General features: G+C 41.9%; 1 protein-coding gene across 1 annotated transcript in view; it reads right to left on the bottom strand.

Annotated features, from left to right (window-relative positions):
* SLC1A1 (solute carrier family 1 member 1) overlaps nt 1–14,218 on the bottom strand; it is a gene marked incomplete at its 3' end in the record, with an annotated part of 54,947 nt that extends 40,729 nt beyond the window's left edge. Inside the window, exons 1-2 of the mRNA XM_084278258.1 lie at nt 14,116–14,218; nt 79–219 (exon numbers count right to left, since the gene is read on the bottom strand). Coding sequence (XP_084134384.1) covers nt 79–219; nt 14,116–14,206 — 232 coding nt within the window. The 5' untranslated portion in view covers nt 14,207–14,218. The remainder of the gene's footprint in view (nt 1–78; nt 220–14,115) is intronic.
* Between the last annotated feature and the right edge of the window lie 8,967 nt (nt 14,219–23,185).

Here is a 23,185-nt window from a genome sequence, read left to right as displayed (position 1 = left end):
TTAACGGTTATTTCTTTTAGAAAGCAAACTAAGTCACAGCGATAATCCCATCAGCTATCAGTACATTTCCAGTCATACCTGTTATCATACTTGATAAGATTAATGGCAGAATTATGAGTTTCAGCATTCTCATCAGCACTTCCCCAGGAAAGGAGAAGTAGAACTTGTCCAGGTTAGACAGTTTGCCGTATTCCCGCACCAGCATGCCAACTCCAATACCTAAAAGGCACATAAAAAAAAACATGACTCAAATTAGCAGTAATTTACAGTAGAGACATGAGAAAAAAAGGAGGAAAAATAAGTGAAGAACACTAAAGCAAATGGAGTGAGCAAGAGACATATTTTGACAGCCATGGCAGAACTTCTAAAGCAAATTAGCGACATTTCTCTCTATGTTCTCTATATTGATGACAGACACACTAATAATACAGATAATTCTGAAGTTGGAGGATGTCTTTAGGTATGCCTTTGGAAAAAATCATGATTATGCCCTCTTATTATCAGTCCTGTTCAGCAGTAGCTTTTTACCTGTTTTCACTAGCTCTGGAAGACCCATAACTGGCTGAAAAAAAACATTAGTACAATATATAAACACTACTAAACATTAAAGGAATGAACTTATGTGATCTACAATAATTAAATTAATATTTTCTAAGAAATTGATCAACAAAACCACACTCAGCATTTTTAACCCTCATTCCAAAACAGAACCAACCTACAACATCCCAGACTGAATTTAGTCAGTGACTTTGTCATGGTACAGGCACCTTCATACTTCCTCCTATCTTCAGATTAAATGAATTATCAGATAGTTCAAGCTTCTGAGACAACTCACAGGGAATTCCACCAAAAGAAAATAAATCATAGGCCAATGACAAATTTCTTCAGTTTGACAAGCAATACTTTCCCTTTCAACATGATTTTCAAATGAAAATCACTTGTATAGAAAATGTGTTCATCAGTGTTTAGAACATTATGACTGTATTTCACATATGAACTTTGTAATATTTCAGTCCTGGCTAAACTGAGTATCAAGAGATTTAATTTCTAATTGGATTCAGTGAGACAGGGCAACTCAGAACCCCTCTTTACCTGAGTGCTGAAAGGTCATATTGATATGAGTAGCATTACGGAATTTAATGGAATTATTTACACCCCACAGTATTTTAGTGAAATCAGTGGTGTGTATTTTACAGGAGAATAACAACTGCCCAAGAAGGTGCTACCAATTTACCTTTACCAGTCTCACGTAAATTTGCAGGGTCCCAGGAAAGCTGCTTGTACCCAAGCCAAACACACCTCTTACTTCAGCTCTATTTCTGATGGCATAACAAAGCACTTAAGTTAGAAGTTGCCCAAGAAGCTGGTGTAAAGTTTGACTAAACAGGCTTATAGGTTATGTTCTTTATTTTAGTGACCGAAGCTGTGAAGGCGGCCAACACCAGCAGGTTAAAAACCTGGTAACAAATTCACAGAAAACTGGTTAATACTGTTGATAATGAAGGAAATAAGTCAGGATTCCTTATACAGGTCTCCACTACAGAAGAAATGTATTGCCAGTCTCTTCTAGAAAGTAAGGACTTATGCAAAAATTGCCCCTAAAGATTCAGTATGGTTGTGCTTTGTGACAGTTTGCATGTTACCTGGATTTTAGTTAATGCAAAAATGTGAAATAGTAGTTACCTTCACAGAATTTGCCTCTATCTGCAACTGCAAAAACAAACTGAAAGAAAACAGAGGCAAATTATAAACTCCTACCACGTCTTTTCTGTTAATAAAGAGATGGAAAATGAACAAGCTAACCTTTCTGGCAAACTGGCAACTTTTAAGATTTCTGATTTAAGTGCCACCTACAACAGTGAACATGGGACACTTTAAATTCCTTGCAAAGAATCTTGAAACTTGAAGATACTTGCAATATTATGTAAATGCCCTTGATCAGTGAATGATAAGACACAATGATCTCTACTTCTAATCTAGTGACTGAATTAAATGTGTTGAAAATAATTAGTCTGCATTTTAAGATAAGCCCAAAGAAGAGAAAACTTTGTAAAATGGTTACACATACTGAAATAAGTTGCTATGGCTTTGATCTTGAAGGCATCTTGTGTGAACAGCTGAATCTAAACAAACGTTATCTCCAGGTCTTCAGACTATTCACAGAACCTAGGGTAGGCATGTGGTTAAATGGCAGACAGACAGTATGTTTATTAGAAGTGTAATAATGCCACTTTCAGTCGGAGTGGCTAGGACATGTTCTAACCATGTGCTTTCCATTCCAAGTGGTCACTGTCATGTTTGATCAGCTGGGAAGTTTGTACATTTAGCAGAATTACTATCAGGTAGAAAGATTTACCCAAATTTTAGTTCTTCAGAGTTCCCTTTTCCAATTCCTTTTAAAATAGCCACATGCTCTTAAAACTCCAGCAGGGTTTCCTTAAGCTTTTTCACTTACATATATGTATTTATTTAGCGTGGGGTTTGTGTGTGTGCGTGAGAATATTATTCATGTAGTGTCAGTAACTGAGAATAGACTTTGCCATTCCAACAGCCTCTTGAAATTACATTACTGCTCTCAATTCCTTGTTCATGCTACTCCTTTACCAGGCAGAACACTCATTTATGTCCATATTAGCTTGTGTGGTATGCCAAAATACAGTAAATTGCAGCTACCATTTAATCAGATCTAGCAACTAACATAAACTGCTTGAATTTAGCATGGGAATACATGGAGATATTTTGTAACAGTAACAAGAGAAGGTTAGGAAGTTAGCAGAATGCTAATGTATTGGAAATGGAATACAAAAAACTTTTTGATCCTGATCTGAATGACCAAGTTCAACTGGAATTTTCTTCACAGGAATCAGAATGCACAGAAAGCAGACCATATTTCACATGGTCACCAGTGTCTTTAACATCAAAATTATTACAGCAGCCCTATGTAAGTATAGACAGGTCTTATAAAATATTAATTTCTCTACGTGAAGGCTACTGATAGTCCATTTCTGAAACTAATTCTTACATATATAATTACTTTTTAAAAAACCCTATAGTAGGCAGTGTCCTATATATTAGGATTTCCCCCTCCTTTTAATTTCTCATTCTTTCTGTCTATGCTAAATTGTTTTTTATTTCTTTTCCACTCCCCCTCCTCTTCCTTCTTGCCCACATGTCTAAATTAGGTCATGATTTTTACCACGAGAGCAATTCTCCACTTGCAGCTCAACACCACATATCACGTAAGATCCAGATTTCTGCAATGCTGGGCAGGAGCGAAGAGTAAAGGTGGAAAAAAAACATCAGCAAAATCCCATGTCTTTAATTTCATTTTCCAAGGCGAGTATCTCCTTGCAACTGTGCATAGTACAACACAGCTGTATAGCACAGTGTCTACATTTTCTCTCCCAGCAGCCACTGACACAGAAAGCAAAAGATGCAGTCTGGGTCCCTGGGACTGCAACGCATGAAGAGGCCACAGGACAGTTCTCTTGTCTAAACCCATATGAAACAACACATGCCTTGACTCCTTGGCACTACTCTCCCAGGTAGCACAGTCTTTCTACAAGCTTAGTAAGAGATAGAAAATCCTTCAAAGAAAGGCTGTAAATGCAGACTAAGAGAAGTGAAAGGCAAGGGTGAGAAGAGCAAGAGAAGAAAAACAGAGTGGAATAAAATCACTGAAAATGAACATATTGTGCAAAATCTATTGGCACCCATTTTACAGGTAGTCCCAGGAGTCCCAGCATAAAAAAACAGAGGGAATATATTATTCCTCTGTGTGGGATGACCCATTTTTTTATTGTGTTACCCAGGAAAAGGGAAGCAGGCAGTACTGCAAGGGAATAGCACCTGCAAATAGCTTCACTGTGTGCAGCAGAGAATCCATCACACCTGTGAGACCAGACACCTTCCAGGGCCTAGATGACGCTGTGTGTAATGAGGTGGAATGACCAGTCTGGCCTGAGTACGTGTGCAGTGAGAAAACCACAGAAATAAGGCAAAATGTGTCTTGGGAGACCATTATGTTGTGGGTTCTGCATATCTGCAAAGCTAACTCTAAGACACTGGGTGTCAGGTTAAGACTCATTTATCACTATCTGCCAGACATCTACAGGATGTCTTTTTGCGTATTGCTGTTGTTTCTGAAATGCTGTCTATGGAAAAAGGCAACTTATTTGTATGGAAACAACTAGAGCACTACATTTTTCTTCAAGTACTGTGCTGCAGTTCATGACAGAGATTTGAAAATGAGTAAGAAAAGAAACACACATCCTGTTCAAACAAATTCCATAATCTCTGGGTTCATCTATACTAACACACATAGGGAGTGTCAGAGATTGTCTACAGCTATTACAGACTTGTAAAAATGTGCTCCCTGCTCAGCAGCCAGCTAGGCAAACAAAGACTATTTAGACCTTCTAAGGGAGTGATGGCTAAATCCTGGAGCCTTTTTTTATATAATTACATGGGGGTCAACACAATTCAGATCTCAAATTTGACAACTCAGAACCCCCAAGTAGATGAATCTGTTCAGGACAAGCAGTATGATGTGACTGTAGTTACTTGCTTTATCTCATTACCATTGTGGCTTAGATGCTCTTCAGAACCTGGTTGTATCTTTCATAACAAGAAGGCATGACACTATGCACCTTCACTTTCTTTACCTTCATTTACAGATAAAACAACTCACCGTTTAGAAACAAATAACTGAAGTCCACACACAGACATGCCTGGACCTATTTCTCATTGAAAGAGAATATAAGCCAGAGAAAATTGGTATCTAAAAGGCAGGATCCCCTAACATGTTACCTGTGGTAATGGATTACAACACTGATATGGGACATATGCTGTTAATTGGCAGAGAGTTCCCACCCCATCAGTGTGCATGACACCGCAGAAACACCACATTGCTTTCAACTCACACTGACTTTATTGCAGGAATGATCCTTAGGAATGAACCATAAAGACAGTGAGGAAAGGAACCTGGGGTATATTTATGGAGAACAAGTAATCTCTTTTGTAAAATGATCTTCTGAACTATACTATGTCCTTCTCTGACAAAGAAGTTGTGGTATTCCTTTTTCCTGTTTTCACGTAATTCCAGCATGTAAAAACTCCCTTTCACTGGAGCAGAGTTAGTGATTCTGGCTGATACTGATAGATGCTGGGGGAATTACAGGAATTCCACTTTGATATGGCACTGGAAAAAGGCAAAATGTGGGCATGTCTCATGGTTCAAACCTGGTATTATTTAACTGTACTGCAGCAAAATGGATTGTGCTATTAACAAAAGTCATTATGCTCTTCATAATTTCACATGATACACTGGTCACGTGACAGACTAAAACACAATTACTTCTATCATATTGTTGGGTCTTAACTGGATTATCTTTACAGCAAATGATTCACAGGACTGGGAAGGCTAGTGAACAATGTTCACTGACTTAGTATGAAACACAATATACAACATCCAATATAAACGTGCCAAATTGCAGCACAGGCAGGCAAGATTTTTGCAGTCTGTGATACAGGCTGAATCCTTCAGTAATATCTTATGAAACCCATTTTGTTTCATCTCTCTATAGAGTTTCTGTGATATCACTGGCTGTCTACTCACTACAAAGAAATACACTGTGCCAAATACAGAATACTAAAATAGAAGGTGTAGAAGAAATTACATACTTACAAACTAATAAATTCAGCTTATTAATTCAGCTCTCTCCTTTATTTTTTGTATTTTCAAATGTTATGTGTTTTACTGTCTTACACTCTGCCTGACAATTCATATTCTTTCCAACCGAAAAATCCCAAAATTCTTAGAAAACTGCAGGCTACTGAGGTAGGATTTAGAGTTCCTGGGGTATAATTGCACGGCAACTGATCTTAACTCCCTGGATATTGGTGTGACCCAGACTACCAGGCTGCATACAAGGATATGTGAAGAAAAGTTCTCTCAGAAATCTCCTGAAGGAAGTTCCCAAGTGAGATCTTGGTGTACGGAAAAGTATTTGGCAGGAATGTATTGGAGGAAAGCGTGTTCATTCCCCTGCGGTGGTGAGACCCCCCTGTCTCTGATTAACCTGTTGAGGGTGCAGCGGTTGTAAATTCCTTCACTCAAATGACACACTGTCATCTGACTGCAATGTGAGGAAAGTTCGGGTGGACAGCGACTCCCTGTGAAGGATTTTCAGGAATGAAGGCAAGGTTGAGCATCACCCTGGGGGAAAAAACCAGCTTCTCTGGTGTGGGGTACTTCCCTTACTGCCACAGGCAACCCGCCAGGCTGCGTCACTCCTTTCTGTGCTGGGGGAGCCTGTAGCAGGGATGATAGATAGCACAGTATACTCTGTAGCAGTCACTGATAACACCAAGTGGCCTCTCTGCAATGTAGCCACACAGAGGACCGATCCCACCCTTAGCCAAACCACAGGCAGTTATTTAATTCACCAGGACAAGGTAAGTAATGGCCATTCCACAGTTTTGCTTAACACCGAGCTGGTGTTCCCTCAGAACAGCAATGTGAAGTTGGCTGAGCAGTTTAATAACTCCTACTGAACTCTAAGTTTCCAGTCCTTTATCTAAATACGCTGTAGATTAATTTTCACATATCTTCCAAATATTTTCAATATGCAGATGAAACTTCTAAGAAAGCAAAGATAAAAGAATATTGGAACTGGAGCACTGGAACAGACTGCCCAGAATGGCTGTGGAGGCTCCTCCTCTGGAGACATTCAAAACCCACCTGGACATGTTCCTGTGCCCTCTACCACTCTCCATCACCCCACTCATATGTAACTTGGGAGCTTCCTTTAAATATGATCTCTCTCCTCTGCAGTCATCCAGACATGCAGAGGTCTCGCTGCTTCCTCCATGTCCCCAGATCCACTCAAATTTATAAAACTGTGCTTTCATTTGTACCCCTTCTGCAATTCATTTCACATGCTGTCATGTTGCCAGTTCCCGTGTTCCCAGTGCCTAACATTTTGCTTCCATGGCCTAACTTATTACAGCACCAAATAGTACAATTCCAATGCCACACACACACAAATTAGAGCTTCTCACCCTATCTTGTAAAAGCACACTGACTTTCTGTTCCTTTTACCTAACATTTGTGGCTATCCCAAAGCTATAAGAGCACCTCTGTACATCCTGTATAGCCTAAGAGGTATTAGCTCAATGGAGCACATCAGGAAAAATACATCTTCATTTGGGACCCCTGAAACACACAAGGAACTGAATAGCTGGCAGTGGTATAAGGTGAAAAGCTAGCAATTGGGACTATCTGCCAGATTTTGACCCTTGTTACTGCTTCTGTTTTAAACCATGATGAAGGACAGTACACAGGACATACTGTTCTAGCCATTCCCTTGCTGGAAGGGCAGTGGAATTACTCTGACTGTAATAAACTGAGATAAGCAGCTGGAATTTGGTGGAAACTAAAGAAAGACAGATAGTTACATGCAGAAACATCATTATTCTGGAACTAACAATGATATCAATGTGTTGAGAAGTCAGACATATGACCTTGAAAATTGGTTCAGATTAGGCAAAGCCAGGTTGTTTGTTCTTCCAAAAGCACGAAAAGGGACAAGAAATGGGTATTTTGCAACACACTGTGAAAATACTTAGGTTATATATAATACACTGAAATTGTTATCATATCACATGTAATCTTTGGCATGCTAGCAGATTCTCATGGAATGTGCAAGTGTGTAACAAAGGCAGACAGAAAAATAAACCTGGAACTCCAAGTCCAATATAGCCTTGATCTTCAGCATAAAATATGGTATAGTTGTGACCTTACAGCATGAGATACTTCTAAAAACAAAAAACAAGAAACAAAAAAACCCCAAAACAACACCCCCCCCCCCCCCCCCCCCAAACAAACAAAAAAAGGTGGACTTGCAGACAGTGCAAGTGTAGTTTGGGAACAGTCTCAACCTGGATGTTACCTATTTGTTGGGGTATATAAGAAGAAAGTGTCTTCATTCTTTGTTAAGATCTAAACAGAAAATATATTTTTGTAATTACATCATAGCATTTTCCCTTAAATAATATTGGCAAATTGGAATCAGTAAGTATTTTGCTGCTGTCAGTGTTGGTGCTATTGTTTCAAATGGAAAGAAATATTTCACTGACTGGTAGCTGTGGGGCTTTGTAGAATCGAATCTGACCTTAGGTACATTCCTCCCAAATCTCCCTTTATTTAAAAGTTTGGCTCTGGTGATAGTTTCAAGTCACTCATATAAAGTGAAACCAGGCTTTATGTTAAAACAAGATACAAAACACATGGACAACAGGAAAACACTTTACATGTTAGAAAAACAAATAATAGGTTTTCTTTGCTTCAAAACAGCTCAAGAGCAAAAGAGGGTCCATGCTTATCTTTGGTTTCTTTAGCTGGCTGAGTTCGTGGCTCAGAGCATTTTTTATCCTCAGTAGAATGTAAAACTCTCAGATGAAACTGTAGCCATTCTGCATTTTACTTTCTGTCTTTAAAATTAATTTTTTTCAGAATTTATGGGTTTCACACATTACCGAACAGATCTCATCCTGTATTGATCTGTACACGGTGTGACAAAGAACAGACAGATAAGCATCACAACTGTCTAAAGAAGCATAAAAAGACACAGTATCACACGTGCTGGTCTAAATCACACCTGAAAGAAAACAAAGTCTTCGTTAAATTTCCATGCTACCACAGTGGATTTGCGATGCCTGGTCTTCACTTGTATAAATTCCAAATTAATAAAATGTTATGCTTCAGATTTTAAGAGAGGAATCAGATGTTTTCTTTACAACTATATTTGATGGAAACTGTCAGGGTGACAATGCCTTTACTGAGGTATACCACCTTTAAGTTTTTTCCTGCTGTGAAGAAAAGAGCTCTGGTATTGCTAATGTATTTCAAAAGGCAATTAATATGCTTCATTGTTTGTAACCTTCACACCGTACTTTGCAAGCAAAGAGAAATGGTGCCAAAGGCAGCCTAAACTAAAATAATAGGCCACTTCTCTGGTACGAGGAGGTGGAAATCAAGAACAGTGAAGCCTTACTCCATATCCATAATAGGCTTTTTAAATTACATCTGTCAGAAACTGAAACAACTTCCTGTGAGAAACTGACTTTATAGGGTTCCAGGGTTTAGAGGCTGCAGGCTACACTTACAAAGTAAACTTCCCACCCTGAGGAGGATGGTGAACTCCCAGGATTCAGAACGGCCTGCAGGTGACAGCCACCAGCAGAGTGCTATGTGACTAATCACTCTCTTGTCTTCATCCTGTGAGACATTCATTCTTGTAAGACTGCACTGGTGGGCTTACAGTAACAACAGCAGGTGCTGACATTGCTCTGGATGAAGATTCATGGATGAATCTTAAAGAAACTAGTGCTTTTGAAAGCAGGTGCCAAATCCCCCCGTGATTACACGCGGACTTTCAGTTAGCAGAGGTGGGTGCACCTGACAATATTTTATAGGGAGATATTACAGCTTATTACTATAGCAGAAAACAATCATTAAAATTAAGGAGAGTAAATTTCTGGCATGTGGACTGATGGGGTAGTATATCGTGAAGCACAAGAGAGACGGCCCCGTGCTGCTGCACTGACGGAATCCTGGCAAACAGCTGTGGCTGCACCACTCAGTTTCTGCAGCGCTGGCGTTACAGGTAGCAACCACGTGTATTTCAATCTCGCTTCCACATGCAGGGAGAAAAGGAGGTCTGAAGCCAGACTCAATCTTCCCACAAGGCAACTGCACGAGCAAGGTGTCTGATCCTGCAGAGGCGGAATAAACTTCCCTTCAGAAGGAAGGGAAGCTGGAGCTGTTTGCCCAACCCCCCCCCCCCCCTCCCGCCCTCAGTCACTTCGCCGCCGCCGCCCGCGACCGCGCTTCCCAGTCCCCGCTGTCACCTCCCGCCGCCCCGTCCCGGGGCTCTCCCAGTCCTGGGGCTCTCCCCGTCCCGGGGCTCTCCCCACGGCCACCTCGGACAGCTCCCGCCGCCCCGCCCCGCCTCCCGCCGCCCCGCCCGCACACGGCAGCCCCGGCTCCCTGCAGAGGCCGGGCGCTGGCCACGGGCGCCGGCAGCCGTGTCGGCGCGGGAAGAGGGGGCTGTTCACCGCCACCTGGCACACAGAACGGCATCTACGCACCCCCGGTAAGCACAGGGTTTATGGCCTGCCGCTCTCCACCTCTTGTGTGGGTAGCTGCTTCAATCTACGTGTTGCATTTCTCCTGTCTTCCTCATGAACATCTGAACCAGTTCAGTGTCCAACAGCTGCTGCTAAAAGAAAAACCCCAACCCACAAAGCTTCTGAGTCACAGGCAGGCTCACGGGCACCTGAAGAGGTGACAAACATTGAAGTGACAAAAAAAAAAAGGAGAAAAAAAAGAAAAGGTACTTGTAACCTTCACATGTATGCAAACTGAATGCCTCGGGATCATGTTCCCTAACCACAGAACTATTAGAAAACTGTATTATTGTTATAACTGATTTGAAAAGTAGAAGTATTCACAACCCCTGCAATCTGTTTGCGTACAGAGCATGTACAAAGCTCTCTGCTTTACAGCACAGTGTAGCATTGTGACTCGATGCCTGAGACCAGATGTGCTCATATCACTCACGCTTTAAATCCCACTCTAAGTAAAAAGCTCTTCTGCTGAAATATTCCCCAGGACTACGAGTTATTAGGCTATCACCAGCAGACTAATGAATAAGTACCATCATCAGCCTTTTACCTCCATGACAGCTTTGGTTGTGTTGCTGCAGTGACCTCTCGGAGACAAAGTGATGATAAAAAATAGATGCTGTATGAGAATCCTATGAAGTGTGACTTAAACTCCGTCTTTGCAATTGTCCTTTAGAAACCTGTTTCAGGGTGAGTAAATTTCAGGGATATTTCTGGGTTTTGTTTTTTTTTTTTTTTTTTTACTTGTCTGTACAAACTGGAAGCAATATAACTTTATTAATGGCTGAAGAAGCACATGAACTAAGTGGGCTTTGAAATCATTTCTGTTAGCTCAGCTCCTTTGGGCTCAACAAGGCAAAGGGAGCAAAAAAGACACAAGATATTCCTGCTTTTGTAGTTGCCTGCTAGTCAGTCTTCTGCCCCTCTCCTCCTAATGCAGGGCAGTGAGACAGAGGAGGCACAGATGAGCCTAAATCTCACCTCTGAGCCACCGATCAGGACAGATGACTCACCACATGCCCTAAGAACTAACAAACAATCAACCTGTCAGGCCCTCATTAAGGCAAACCTATCCCTGAAATAATACAAACGGCAAGCCTCGAAATTATCCCTGAAACCTGAAATTCAGTTTATTTCACACTCCAAATATGAGTTCACAGATCTCTCCGCATCATAATCTCTACTAAGGTAAGAAAAAAACCCTCCACCCTCGACTTTTGTTTTCTTTGAATAACACATACAGGTGTTTTGACCCAACAATAACGACATTCTTCATGTATTTTGTGTACAGATTTTAAATAACCCTCCCTCAACTGCTATAAAAGAAATGTCAATGTTTTTGTAAATGACAGGCAAAAGTGCTTGAGTGCTTCATATGTAACACACAAAATAATTACTCTTAAGGAAGAAATGTTAGGAATTCTGAGAGGTTTCTGTCTCTGTCTCCTCTTGTCAAAGATGCACACAAGAAGTAACCAGGAAAACTTTCCATCTTTGTAAGGGTACTAGCAAAGATAAGCAGTTCTCACCAGGATACCAAGCATGACTCTGATAACGATGAGGAAAAATCATGACTCCCTATGACAGTGCTGGAATATCAGGCACTTTGCAGCACAGCTGAACAGCTTTCACAGTACATTTCCATAGCTTGCTGCACTTCTCCGCTCCACTCATGCATACTCCTCTGAAAAGTTTAAATATACCTTCTGTTTCCAAAACAGTAAGTGACAGTTTCCTGTTTGTAAGTGCTAAACTGTTCGTCCAAACTAAGTAGACCAGTAAACTTCATGGCAATTTCCCAGCGTACATAAAAAAAAATTAAATATGTAAATTTAATTGTGAAGGGTTTGTGAAGTTCAGGTGTATTACAAACATTCCTAAAGTGGTAATGAAAAGATAACATATGATTCAACCGAGCCATCCTTACAAGGGTTTCGCTGTTCTCTTTGTGTAACTTATTTCACCTCCAAGAAATACTGAAAATTCAGCAGATACAAAGCTACTTGCAAAATGTAATTCGGTCCAAAGTTCAAGGAATTTTTATGAAGACTCTCTTCATCATGTTATAGAGCTCCCCTGAGTTCTGGCCTGTTAATTACAGCCTAGCAGGCAAAGAGGTCCAAAAGACATGGGAGGTATTTGGATGACTGTCACTCTCTCACTGTGAATTCCCAGTGCATATTCCCAGAGGGATCAGGGTCAAACTGTCCCCACAGTTCCGACATTGCCAGGCTCTATGTCTCTCAGGGAAATCTCACTAGAGAATGATCAGCTTACAGGATCACATCACACAGTTTGGCTCTACCTACATTCATTCAAGATATGAGAGGGGAGTATTTCTTAACCACTTCTGAAACTGGGAAGTAAATGTGTCGATTTATAGAAGTGCACCTGACAGGAGTTCGTGAAAAAGACATTGTACACATATAAACACAGGCACATACGCACAGTTCACCATTTGTACTGCCAGGTTTTCAATGCCAGCCCTGAGAACTTGGTATACAGAACTCACAAAAATCTTTCATCTTTCTAAAGACGTGAGAAAGACCTGTGATCTCTCAAATACAGAATGTGTGGAGGAACACACGTGTATGTCAGCAGGCCTCTGATCACAGCTTATAAATAACTGGGTGTAATTCCAAAAGAATAACACTATCCTGAACAAACATGCACAGAAATAGGTAAGCTCCAGAATCAGCAGGAAAGTAATCTGAAAGCTACTAATCAAACAGCAAGTACTGTTAATGAAGTATTAAAAGCAGCTCTTCTCTACAGGAGCAATAATGCAAAGGAAGCTCTCCTTGCTTAGCATCGAAACAATCACCAGGAGAAAATGAACTGGGTGTGCGACTAGGACCAAAATTAAGTCCTATGCAAAAGTCTCTTAAGCCAAGTCATTTGACAGCTTCTTTTGTCTCTTTCGCCCATTTATTCTTAATAAGACAGTGTTCAATTAATTTCTCCTTCAGCAAGTTGCCAGCAAGCACAGAAAGTCTCCTGTCTTTGCAATGACACTCCTAGAAAACCCACCGACAGCTGGGTGGCACTGCCAAATATTTGCAGTTGCATTGCGTGTTTAGGCCATCAGAAGCACTCCAAAAGCACTACCGATGCTTTCCAGCCCATCAGCCTCCATCTCAGCGGGGCTCCAACCTGCAGATTAACCCAAGGCGCCATGGTCGGTCCCGACTCAGCATGAGGTGACCCCCACAAGGTGTGCAAAGGCCGTCCCGGGGCACAGCCTGCTATGACTCGGCCGGGGAGACCTGCAGCACCCGCGCACGAAGGGCTCGCAGGCATCCGGTGCACTTGCAGGTCTTTCATACCAGAGTTTCACCCTACTAATTGCCAGACCTTTGTCACACGGGCTGGAGGCACGCAGGCAGGGGGTGGGGAGGCGCGGCCCTCGGGGCCGCGGGCATCCCGCGGCTCGGCACTCCGCTGCCGACCTGATGCCTCGGGGGCGGGAGGAGCTGCGTTTACTCACTAGAAACCCCGTTTTAGACCGGCCGCCACGGCACCCTGACACGGCGGAGCTGTCCCTCGCGGTCACGGCTCCGCGACTCCCCGCAGCACCTCAGCCGGCCTGCGCACCGCCGGGGACGGGCAGCCGGTCCCCCCCTTGCCCGCCGCTAGAGCCGGTAGCCTTCTACGGCACCAGCGGCGGGCGGGATCGGGGCGGCGGGAAAGGCGGGGGTGGGGGGGAGAAGCCGCAGATCACCCCGCACCGCACCGCCCGGCCCGGCCCGGTCCCGCGGCCGTGGAGCGCCCCTCGCTGGCTCTGCCCAACGCTTCGTGGCGGCCGCCGTTCTGGAGCCGCGCCGGCCTTGCGACGGGCAGGGCCGTAACGTGCTGGGTAAAGGCCGGGCGGGGGACAGCGGCAGTGCCGCGCTCGCACCCTGCCGCCAGCCTTGCCCCCTCACTCACCCATCAGCACGGCAGCCACTGTGCTAAGGAGAAGCCAGTTCTTCTTCAGGAAGCCGGGGCAGCTGCACTTCTTGCGGCCCACCCTCGCCATGGCGGGGGGCGGCGGCGGCGTCACGGGGGGCGACGGGCCTGGGGCGCGCCTAGCCGGGGCGTATCAGCAGCCTGCCTGCCTGTGCTCCGCTCTACTGCGCGCTTACTGAGGAGGGGCGGAGACGTTGCACCTCACCTGGCAACTGGAGAGCCCGGCCCTCCGCCCGCCCCCCGGCCTGCCCGCCTGTCTCCCTACCCACCCCGCCGCACGCCCTCCGCTTCTCTGCCTTGCCAGCCCCGCTCCCGCCCTGCTTGCCCAGCCGGCCCACGGGGAGAGGCCCAGCTGCCAGTCATCTCTCCTTGCTGGCCCTTCCCACATGTCCGCCGGGGCTGTACAGTGGCACAGCTACCTCCAGGGGCGCGGGCCAGGGAGGGGAGAGAGTCACCCGGCAGCCTTCCCGGCGGGGCCCATTGCCCAGGGTGCTTCATCCCTGTGACCCCCCAGCCCCGGGCCGCAAGGCAGGGCCAGGGGAGGAAGGAGCAAATGTGGGCCTTGCCAAAAGCCAACAACCTGCGGCCGTGACTGGTGGGTGCCATGCCCAAACCCCGCTGCCTCCACTTGCTTCACTGCGCTTGTGCCCTTTATGCCCTTTCCCAGTCCGCTGGACTTTGTGCCAAAGGGGCGTGCGAGCCAGGCCCCATGATGCCTGACGACTGCCATGCCAGAGGCAAGGCGGACCCATGGCAAAGGCCTCACTGCCAGCCAGTCAGTCTCCATTCTCTGCAAGATGTAGGAGGCCCACACCTCCAGGCAAAAGAGTTGGTCCTGGGAGATGGTGGTGGCTGGAAAGTGGTTGTGCTGGGGACAAGTGGTCCCATTGGGAAGTGGTTGCACTGGGGATAATCTCTGGTTAAATATTAAGGAGAAATATTCTGCTCTGTACTCCTGGTGGGGAAAATTTGAGGTAGAGATTACAGAAATGGCTTGTAAGATTTCCCACTGGTGTTTTATCCTGTTAAGTTTAAATATCAAAATTTGGAAGACTCATTAATTTCTCCATGCAACTCCTTGATGATGGTCTCTTCCCCTGTCCCCACCCATAATCATGATAAAGATACACATGATACTGGGACTTAATTCCCTGTGCAGTTTTCAGTATCTGTTTGTAAACTTGTTAGTTATGATTTTTGAACTTGGGAAATCAATTGGAAAACATAAGTCAAAAAAGATAAAAGAAAAAAAGTCTTATGCTGTCTTCCTGAATGACATGAAGGAAAGGGCAGAATGAAAGTTGAATTTATCATATGTAATTACACTTGACACCACCCATGCCAAAACGTACACCAGCGAAGTTTGCTTGATTACTGTCTATGATGACCAGGTAGCTACAGCCTGGGGCAGATCAGCAAAAACTATAATTGAAACCTTACCAATTTTTCCACATGGATCTGGCTGTTTGTGGCAGCTTGGGGAGAAAAAGACAAATGTGGACTTTGCTGAGGACCGGGAAGAACACTGAGGTACACCTGGATGAGAAGCAAGAGCTATCATCCACCTCAAATGTTAAAAGCTGGAGCCAGCTGCATAAATTTATATAGAGGCTCCTAAAAATTTGCCTTATTTTTCAAATGTGTTAAGCTACTGCAGTAATTTGTCTGCATCTGTCACCACCAGGAAAATGTAATTAAAAAATAAAAGCCTAGTGTTAGGAAGTAGATGAGTAAGTATTATATTAATTTAATTAAATCATAAAAGGTTCTAGACTACTTAAAAGGAAAGCTGGCATACTACCATGCTACATAAAAAGCAAACAAAAAAATGTAATATAAAGAAACAGTAAGAGCACCATGACTATGTTCAGACAAAACCGCTGCAAAGTATGAGTTGAAGAGGTATAGGAAAGAAAAGGTACATAAGGTTGCAGGGTGGACAGGCTCAGGCTCACCCTGTGCAAAAGAGTTGTGGCCTTGGTTCTTACTGCTACAGAGTACAGTATTTTTGTTTTGTTCAATAACTGTTTTCTTCCACATACTGGGAATCTCAGATGTTGCTTTCAGTAAGTAAAAAGTCTTACTTGCCCCAGGAGATGGGGAAGTGGGAAGTGATGCCTCTCTGGACAGTAGCGACAAAACCAGTTGCAAGGTACCTTCAGATTTTAGGCCTTCCTTTATTTTTCTGTCTATTCACCTTTTTACTTATCCTTTAATATAACTTATTCTGCTTTTTCTTTGAGCTGTGAAAAGCATAATATGTACTAAATGTACTTAACATGTATTAAAATGCAAAATACTTTCACATTATTTCGTAGTACTTTTATGGGAGAGCTAGAATTGTCTGCAGCACTCGTAGTACAAAAAATGCCCTCCTGTTGGTATAAAGTAATGTGATTGTAGCTGATGTATGCCTTCCTGGAGCTTGGAATATTTTAAAGGAGTTATGCAACCTTAGAAAAAAACATAACACAATTATGCTATATAACTAGAGACAGATTTTCATGTTCTGCAATGGTAGTAAAATATATATTGAATTGTATAGTAGACCTCTACATATTTTTTGTTTCCTGTCAAAGTAAAATGTTTCTGTTCTTTTTTTTGCTAGTGTTTTGTCTCCAAAAATATTTAAGATAAAAAAGCATGCCAAAAATCTGGACTTCTTTCTTAATAGTTTGTCTGTCTTTTTTGTCACTTCATCAAATGTGACATGACCTTGAAGGGGAGAAGTTGATAACTTATAGCATCCATAGAAACTTAAAGAAGCATTTTTAAAAAGACTTAGGCTGATGAAATAGAGATGTTTTAAACACCCTGATGAGCAAGCTGTTTTTAATTTGATCTTCCTATAATAGAATGACAGACATTGGCTGTGATCCTGAATGTAGAGTCAAGCTGGCAGTTTCTGTATGGGGAGCTATTAAAAAAACCCAAAACCCAAACCAACCCTGTAATAAAAGTGTCCCAATAAAATGGAAAAGAATTAAAGGTAGCCCAAGCCCATGGATCATTCTTGAAATGTTGAAGTTATTTTAAAAATGGAAAATGACCAAAAGAACTAATACTTTGGGAGACTAGCTGCCTGTACAGCTACCAAGCACACCTGCTGAGCAAACAAGAATCTAAATTCTATTTAAACAGTTTGTAAGTTTGTGTGATTTTGAGACATCCTGGAATAATTATGAAATGTATAGGATGCACATGTGAAGAATGTCAGTAGCCTTCATGAGTACAGGTGATAGGAATGCATTCTTTAGCTATAGTTCTCACTGTTACAAAGTTACCTGAGTAGATGACGGATAAGATTGTATGCATAACAATATGGGGGTTTTTTTTGTTTTGGTTTTCTTTTGGTTTTTTTTACAGTAACGATTCATGCAGAGGAATCGGTCTTGAAAATATGTACATTTCCCTGGGAAAAAGTGATGTGTGTTTACGGGTATGATTTCTTTATTGAAGGCCAAGTTAATCCAGGTCACTTTGATGCAGACCTAGGATTGTAGATCAATACTTAAACTTTATGTTGACAAACTATTACTGCACAGTGACCTGATGTGTGTGTGGCCCTGTCTCTCAATGTGAATTCCAACCTGTACAACTGTCTTAACAACATTTTAAGTGAATTGCCTAGGAACATAGCAAGTAATTTCACAGGCCAGGAATATTTTCGACTTTTTGGGGCATTTGTGTGTTTCATTTCTGTAGAGGCAGACCGGTCCAACAGGAATGTAGACAGTACAGTGTAGTAGTGCAGAGTATAGCAAATTGAAGCTTGCTTCTTGATACTCCCTTAAATTATCTTCAGAGGTTGTAGTAGAAGAGAAAGAACAATTGAATTTTACCTAATTGGCCCTTCAACTTTTTCTCGATAGGTCTGCCTATTGTTGTTATTTGTATTGTCCTGGTTTAGGTCAGGATGGAGTTAACTTCTTCTGTGGCAGCAGATGGAATGCTGTGTTTGAGTGTTAAAATGGGAGCAGTGCTGACAACACCCTGATGTTTTTAGTTGCTGTCAGACAGTCAAGGACTTTCTCAGTTCTTCATATTTCTCTACTCATGAGAGAGGAGGGGACGAAGCCAGGACAGGTGACCCAAACTGGCCAAAGAGAGTATTCCATGCCAATTACGTCATGCTCAGTATAAAGGGGGGCTGGTGGGAGGAGGAGCGGGGGGCTCCAGTATGCACAGGTTTTTTGGGGGACGATTGGGTTCCGGGACGGCTCTGGGTGGCACGGCCTGAGCTGTGGGTTCGGTGAGAAACTGCATTGTGTATCAACAGCTTGATATATTTTTTGCTCTAAAGTCCTGTTAGCATTGTTATATTGTATCTTTTTGCTATTCTAGTAAACTCTCCTTATCCCAACCCACGGGCTTTTGGTTTCTTGGTTTTGGGGTTGTTATTTGCCCCTTCCTTTTCCCTTCCCTTCACCCCCCTGACCCCAACTTCTTCCCCTCCTCTTTTCCTTTAAAGAGCAGGCAGCTGTGTGGATCTCGGCTCTCAGCTGGGGTAAAACCACAACATGTATAAACTTTGGTGACAGTTGGTTTGATGCATAGAAAACTAATGATGTGCCTTTTCCTTATGGTTTGTGGTATCCATAGATAAGAAATTGCATTACAGGGAACTGCTGAAAATAGTGGGCATTGTATTTTTTATATATTTTGATAAAACAACAATATTTATCAATGATTTTAAAAACAAACAAGCAAGGAAACAAACAAGTGCTAATAATCTACCTAGAAAGCAGGTAGAATAATTATTTTTTTTCAGACCTGTCCACCAAATGGGAAGTTTGCAAGAGGTTTTTAATACCATAGGCAACACATACAAAATTTCATAGCACAGACTAATCAAATCTTGTCCAATGTATCACATCTTAATAACAAAATAGCTCAATAAAAAGGACAGTGTTTCTAAGTATTGTGCACATTTCCAATTATCATCCTTTGCATTGGGCCATGTTGTTGCATGGGATTCCTTTAATCATTAAAGTAACTGAAATTCTTTTGTCCTTGGAGTACACTACATTGAAGAGTAAAATCTTTATGGGGTTAAATAAGCATGAGCCATTAAGCAGAATGCTTTTATCCACGAATCCCAGAATTATGCTATTAGCAAAGTTGCCTTGCTTTGTTTCCACTCTAGCTTTCCAGCCAAATACGAAGGCAGAAATGAGAGACAAATGAAAAGTGTGATTCTGGATGCAGTTCAGTGAAGAGACGTGAGGCTCAAGGAAATGCACAAAGTTGTATCCTGTGTATGTAAGAATATATTACTGTAACTAAATGCCCAAAATTGAAGGATTTTTCCTTATAGCCTGGAACCTGTGCCTCATGATATCTGACCTCGAAAGTTTAACTGCCATATACACTGTGGGAAATAAATAAACATGACCTCTTTGACAGATAATTTGACTGTCCCGGAGCTGATGTGGTGCTGGCTTTTACTTTTTTTTTTAATGAAAAATGGTTTAGTGGCAACAATGTCTTTGATCCTGTTTAATCCAGTGTAGGTTAGATTTGAGCTACCAGGTCTCTTATTGGTGTATTTAACTAATCCAACCCACTCCTTTAATTTTAAAGGCATATGTATTCCTGTTCCAGTAGCTGTTTCTGAATACACAGAAGGATCTTTGTTATCTACGTATAACTTCTAGGAAGACTGCCAGTAGCTGCTTTATCTTCTGTTTGCATAGGTTTTTCTACTGTCTTACCAAAGACACTCCAAACCTTAACAAATTAGCCATTCTTCTCTGCATTTTCCTCCACTGAGTTTTTTCAGGATTGTTGAATTACTGATCTAAATACATTCCTTGTATTTTGTATTCAACCCTAATATTAATTTTGTAGTTAATGAGGAAAAAGGTCTTGCTTCAATTACCTGGCCTTCACAGTTCCATGCAGAAGACATCTGTCTATTTTGCATTCTCTAGCCAAAACAAAGCTGTCCTGCTGCTGTTAGGACTACAAGACTCTCTCCTTCAGCTGCTTCTCACACCAACATCCACAATGTTTGCATAAGAGATGTGGACACCTGGGTTTTTAACCTGTTAGGAGCAATTTCCACAAAAGTTAGGCAAGCATAGTGTGAAGATGGCATAAAATTACATTTCACAAATCAAGATTTAAACAGTAGCTGTGTACTAGTTACAGAGGGCTGAAGGAAAGCTGTGCTCTGAAAGTCATCAAGGGCAGATATATTTTACAAAGTCCAGCAGTTCTCATTTGCTTTGGAAGTATGGTGACATAGCTGTGAACTGATCATGAGCCAGCAGCTGCATAAATCCAGGTGCATACTGTGGCAATGTTTTTTTAAATGGATCTTCGTTTTCCTAATTATTTGATGCCCATGAAGAGCTAGGCCAACATGAATGCAAACAGTTTTCCTTCCTAATTACACAAAACATTGAGAATAAGTATAACAACAACATGTTATGCTCTCACAGCACCCTTCTTTACCTTCATGTGAGAAGGAGTTCGGGTAGTAATAAGAAATTAATTCATTGTGAGTGATGATTAAAAATTCCTGAGTTTCTGCAAAGCATTCAAAAATGCCTGGCAGATATTAGCAGCATGGCAGGGCTGAGGTTTGTCTGGAAGGCTCATCTTTTCTTGGGCAAACTTGTATTCAGTAACTGATTTTTAAATAGAAATTCATAAAGGTGCTGATGGATAGGTCCAGATGTGGGTAATATAGGTTCCATAGAGAGATAAGTACATCTGCAGTCTGGAGTGGAGACGGACCTTTTGATTTCTGAAAAGCTTGCCACCTGCTGACTCAGAAATGTGCACTGCTTAAGGCAAATGACTAACAGGAATTTGAACTGGTTTCCTGATACACGTTTCCAAGCTTTTAGGGCCATGGATGGAGCATTATTGTTTGCAGATGTGACTTCCAGTTGCAAAGGAAGAAAGTGATTTAATATTGCTTTGTGGCACACCAATACCTACAAGGCACCTCTACCTCAAAGTGCAAGTTACTTCACAGTAGCATTGACATCTGACCTCCAGGTCCACGTGAGAAGGCTGGATCCTCACAATCAGCTCTTACCATCTTGAAAAACTGAGAGGCAAAAGTATGTTACACAAAACCCATTTTACTAGTAGAATAGTAAATCGTTGGCAAAATGAAGACGCTATTTCCTTGCCATGTTGGAGCAACATGGTTTTATCTCCAAGGCATACAAAGTGCATATGCCTTAATATGGTGACAGTGAACAAAGGGCAAAGTATAGGGTAATATTCAACTGCTGCTGCAGCAGTTCTGAAAAATGACTCATTATGTGATATATCATACATGTAGCTACTCTAATATGTATGTAATTATAAAATTATTGATTCTTGCAGACAGTTGCTCTTTACCACTCTTAAAAAATGGCATAAATGGAATTGGAGGGCTCTCTTCACCCACACACCATTTGGAGACTTATTTTAATGAAGACATAATGAAGCAGAACACTTTCTTGATAGAAGGTAATGATAGCAAATGACAAAATTATTTTAAAGCTCAGGTCTCCTGGTAACACATTGAAATGGATGAGTGGGTGAATGCTAATTTGGAGAATGTTGAGCAAGTTCAAGGAAATAGGTTAAATTACATACACAGAAATCTGGAGAGCAAAGTGGAGAAAGGCATTCAGAATTACTGGCTATGCAACTTTCAAAAAGTAGTTACAGGCACTGCAACTGTCACTCAGCTGACCGGCTTATTTCAGGAACTTGAAAATGCTTGATGCCCTTGACATCCTTTCTAGCCAGAGCTAAATAATCATTGCTTTACCAGTTTATCCCTGGCAGCTTTATCATAAGACTCTGAGTGGTTTTGTTTGGCTGTGTCTAAGCCCCAGCTTTTCAGTTGCCTGAAAAAATTGATTAACACTCAGTTGTAAACTAAGAATCTAGTCCAAAAGACTGAAGAAAAAGTTTAAAAATATAATGGTAATGCACTGTAAATGCTCTGAAGGCAAGCAGAACTTATCTTTTTAAATCTCATGATGTTTAAGCTAGCTTCACCATTTTCTAAAGAATGAATTGTGATTTTTTATCACTTTTGGTTGGCAATCCTGTTCTGTACACATCTGGGGAACTGTAGCTACTCTTTGCAGTCTTATTCTGTAGACTGTAAAGTCTTTGTGATAGGGACATCACTTCAGTCTGTATTTAAGTATTGCATTTTGTAATACAGTCTTCGGTCTTGGGGTACGTTAACAACCACAACCACTACCATCATCGTCATCATCATTACCATAAGAGTAACAATAACAATAATGGTAATTTCTAAGTAAGTCAGGGGAAGACCACTTGCACTGGCCTCTATTTCCCAAATACCTATTCAATATTATCGGCATAAGAAATTGGAGGGGAGGACAGGAGACTGTGATTCCTGAAATTATTTTGCAGATATTTGCCTTTGGAAAGGATGATAACTGTATTTTCTGGCAGGAAGTTTGGGCTGAAATATGGAGCAAAACAGGAAACTTGCATTGCTGTTGGGATAGGCAAGTACTGACTAATAGCAGAGGTCAGTATATCAGAACATGAGTGTGTATTTTGAGAAACAAGAACCCGAGAGTAGTAGAAGAAATATGATACAAATTACAGGCCTCCATGAATTGCAACGAAAGCAGCTGTAACTGTAAGGAAATTTGAAAATTCTCTATGGTTTGGAGGTGGTATTATTTTGAGACTTGAAATTTAGCCACTGGGGTTTAGTTCAGCCACACTGGAAGTCGTAGGTCAAATTTTCGTAGCTATAGGAAGGCCTTAAACTGCCAAGAATCCCTCTCAGTGCATTAGCTGCAGAAAAAAGCCTGCTAGGATTGTGGAAAAGAAATGAATGCAGTGCAGTGCAGAGGAGCCAGGTGAATGCTCGGTCAGTGTGGTAAGTAAATCTTACACACAGCTGTTGGTATACAAGAGACTATATTTTACTGCAAATTATGCAAGTGGTTTGTACAGTGGTCTGCTCATTTGTCTCGATATATCACATGAGGGATATTGTTGAAAGTAGTTAACGGGACCCATGGAACTTACTGCCATTCTTAGTAAC

Source organism: Gallinula chloropus, assembly GCF_964237585.1.
Source record: "Gallinula chloropus genome assembly, chromosome: Z".
NCBI classification, from domain to species: Eukaryota; Metazoa; Chordata; class Aves; order Gruiformes; family Rallidae; genus Gallinula; species Gallinula chloropus.
Note: the sequence above shows the minus strand (reverse complement) of the source record. Positions and strands in the feature narration are given on the sequence as shown.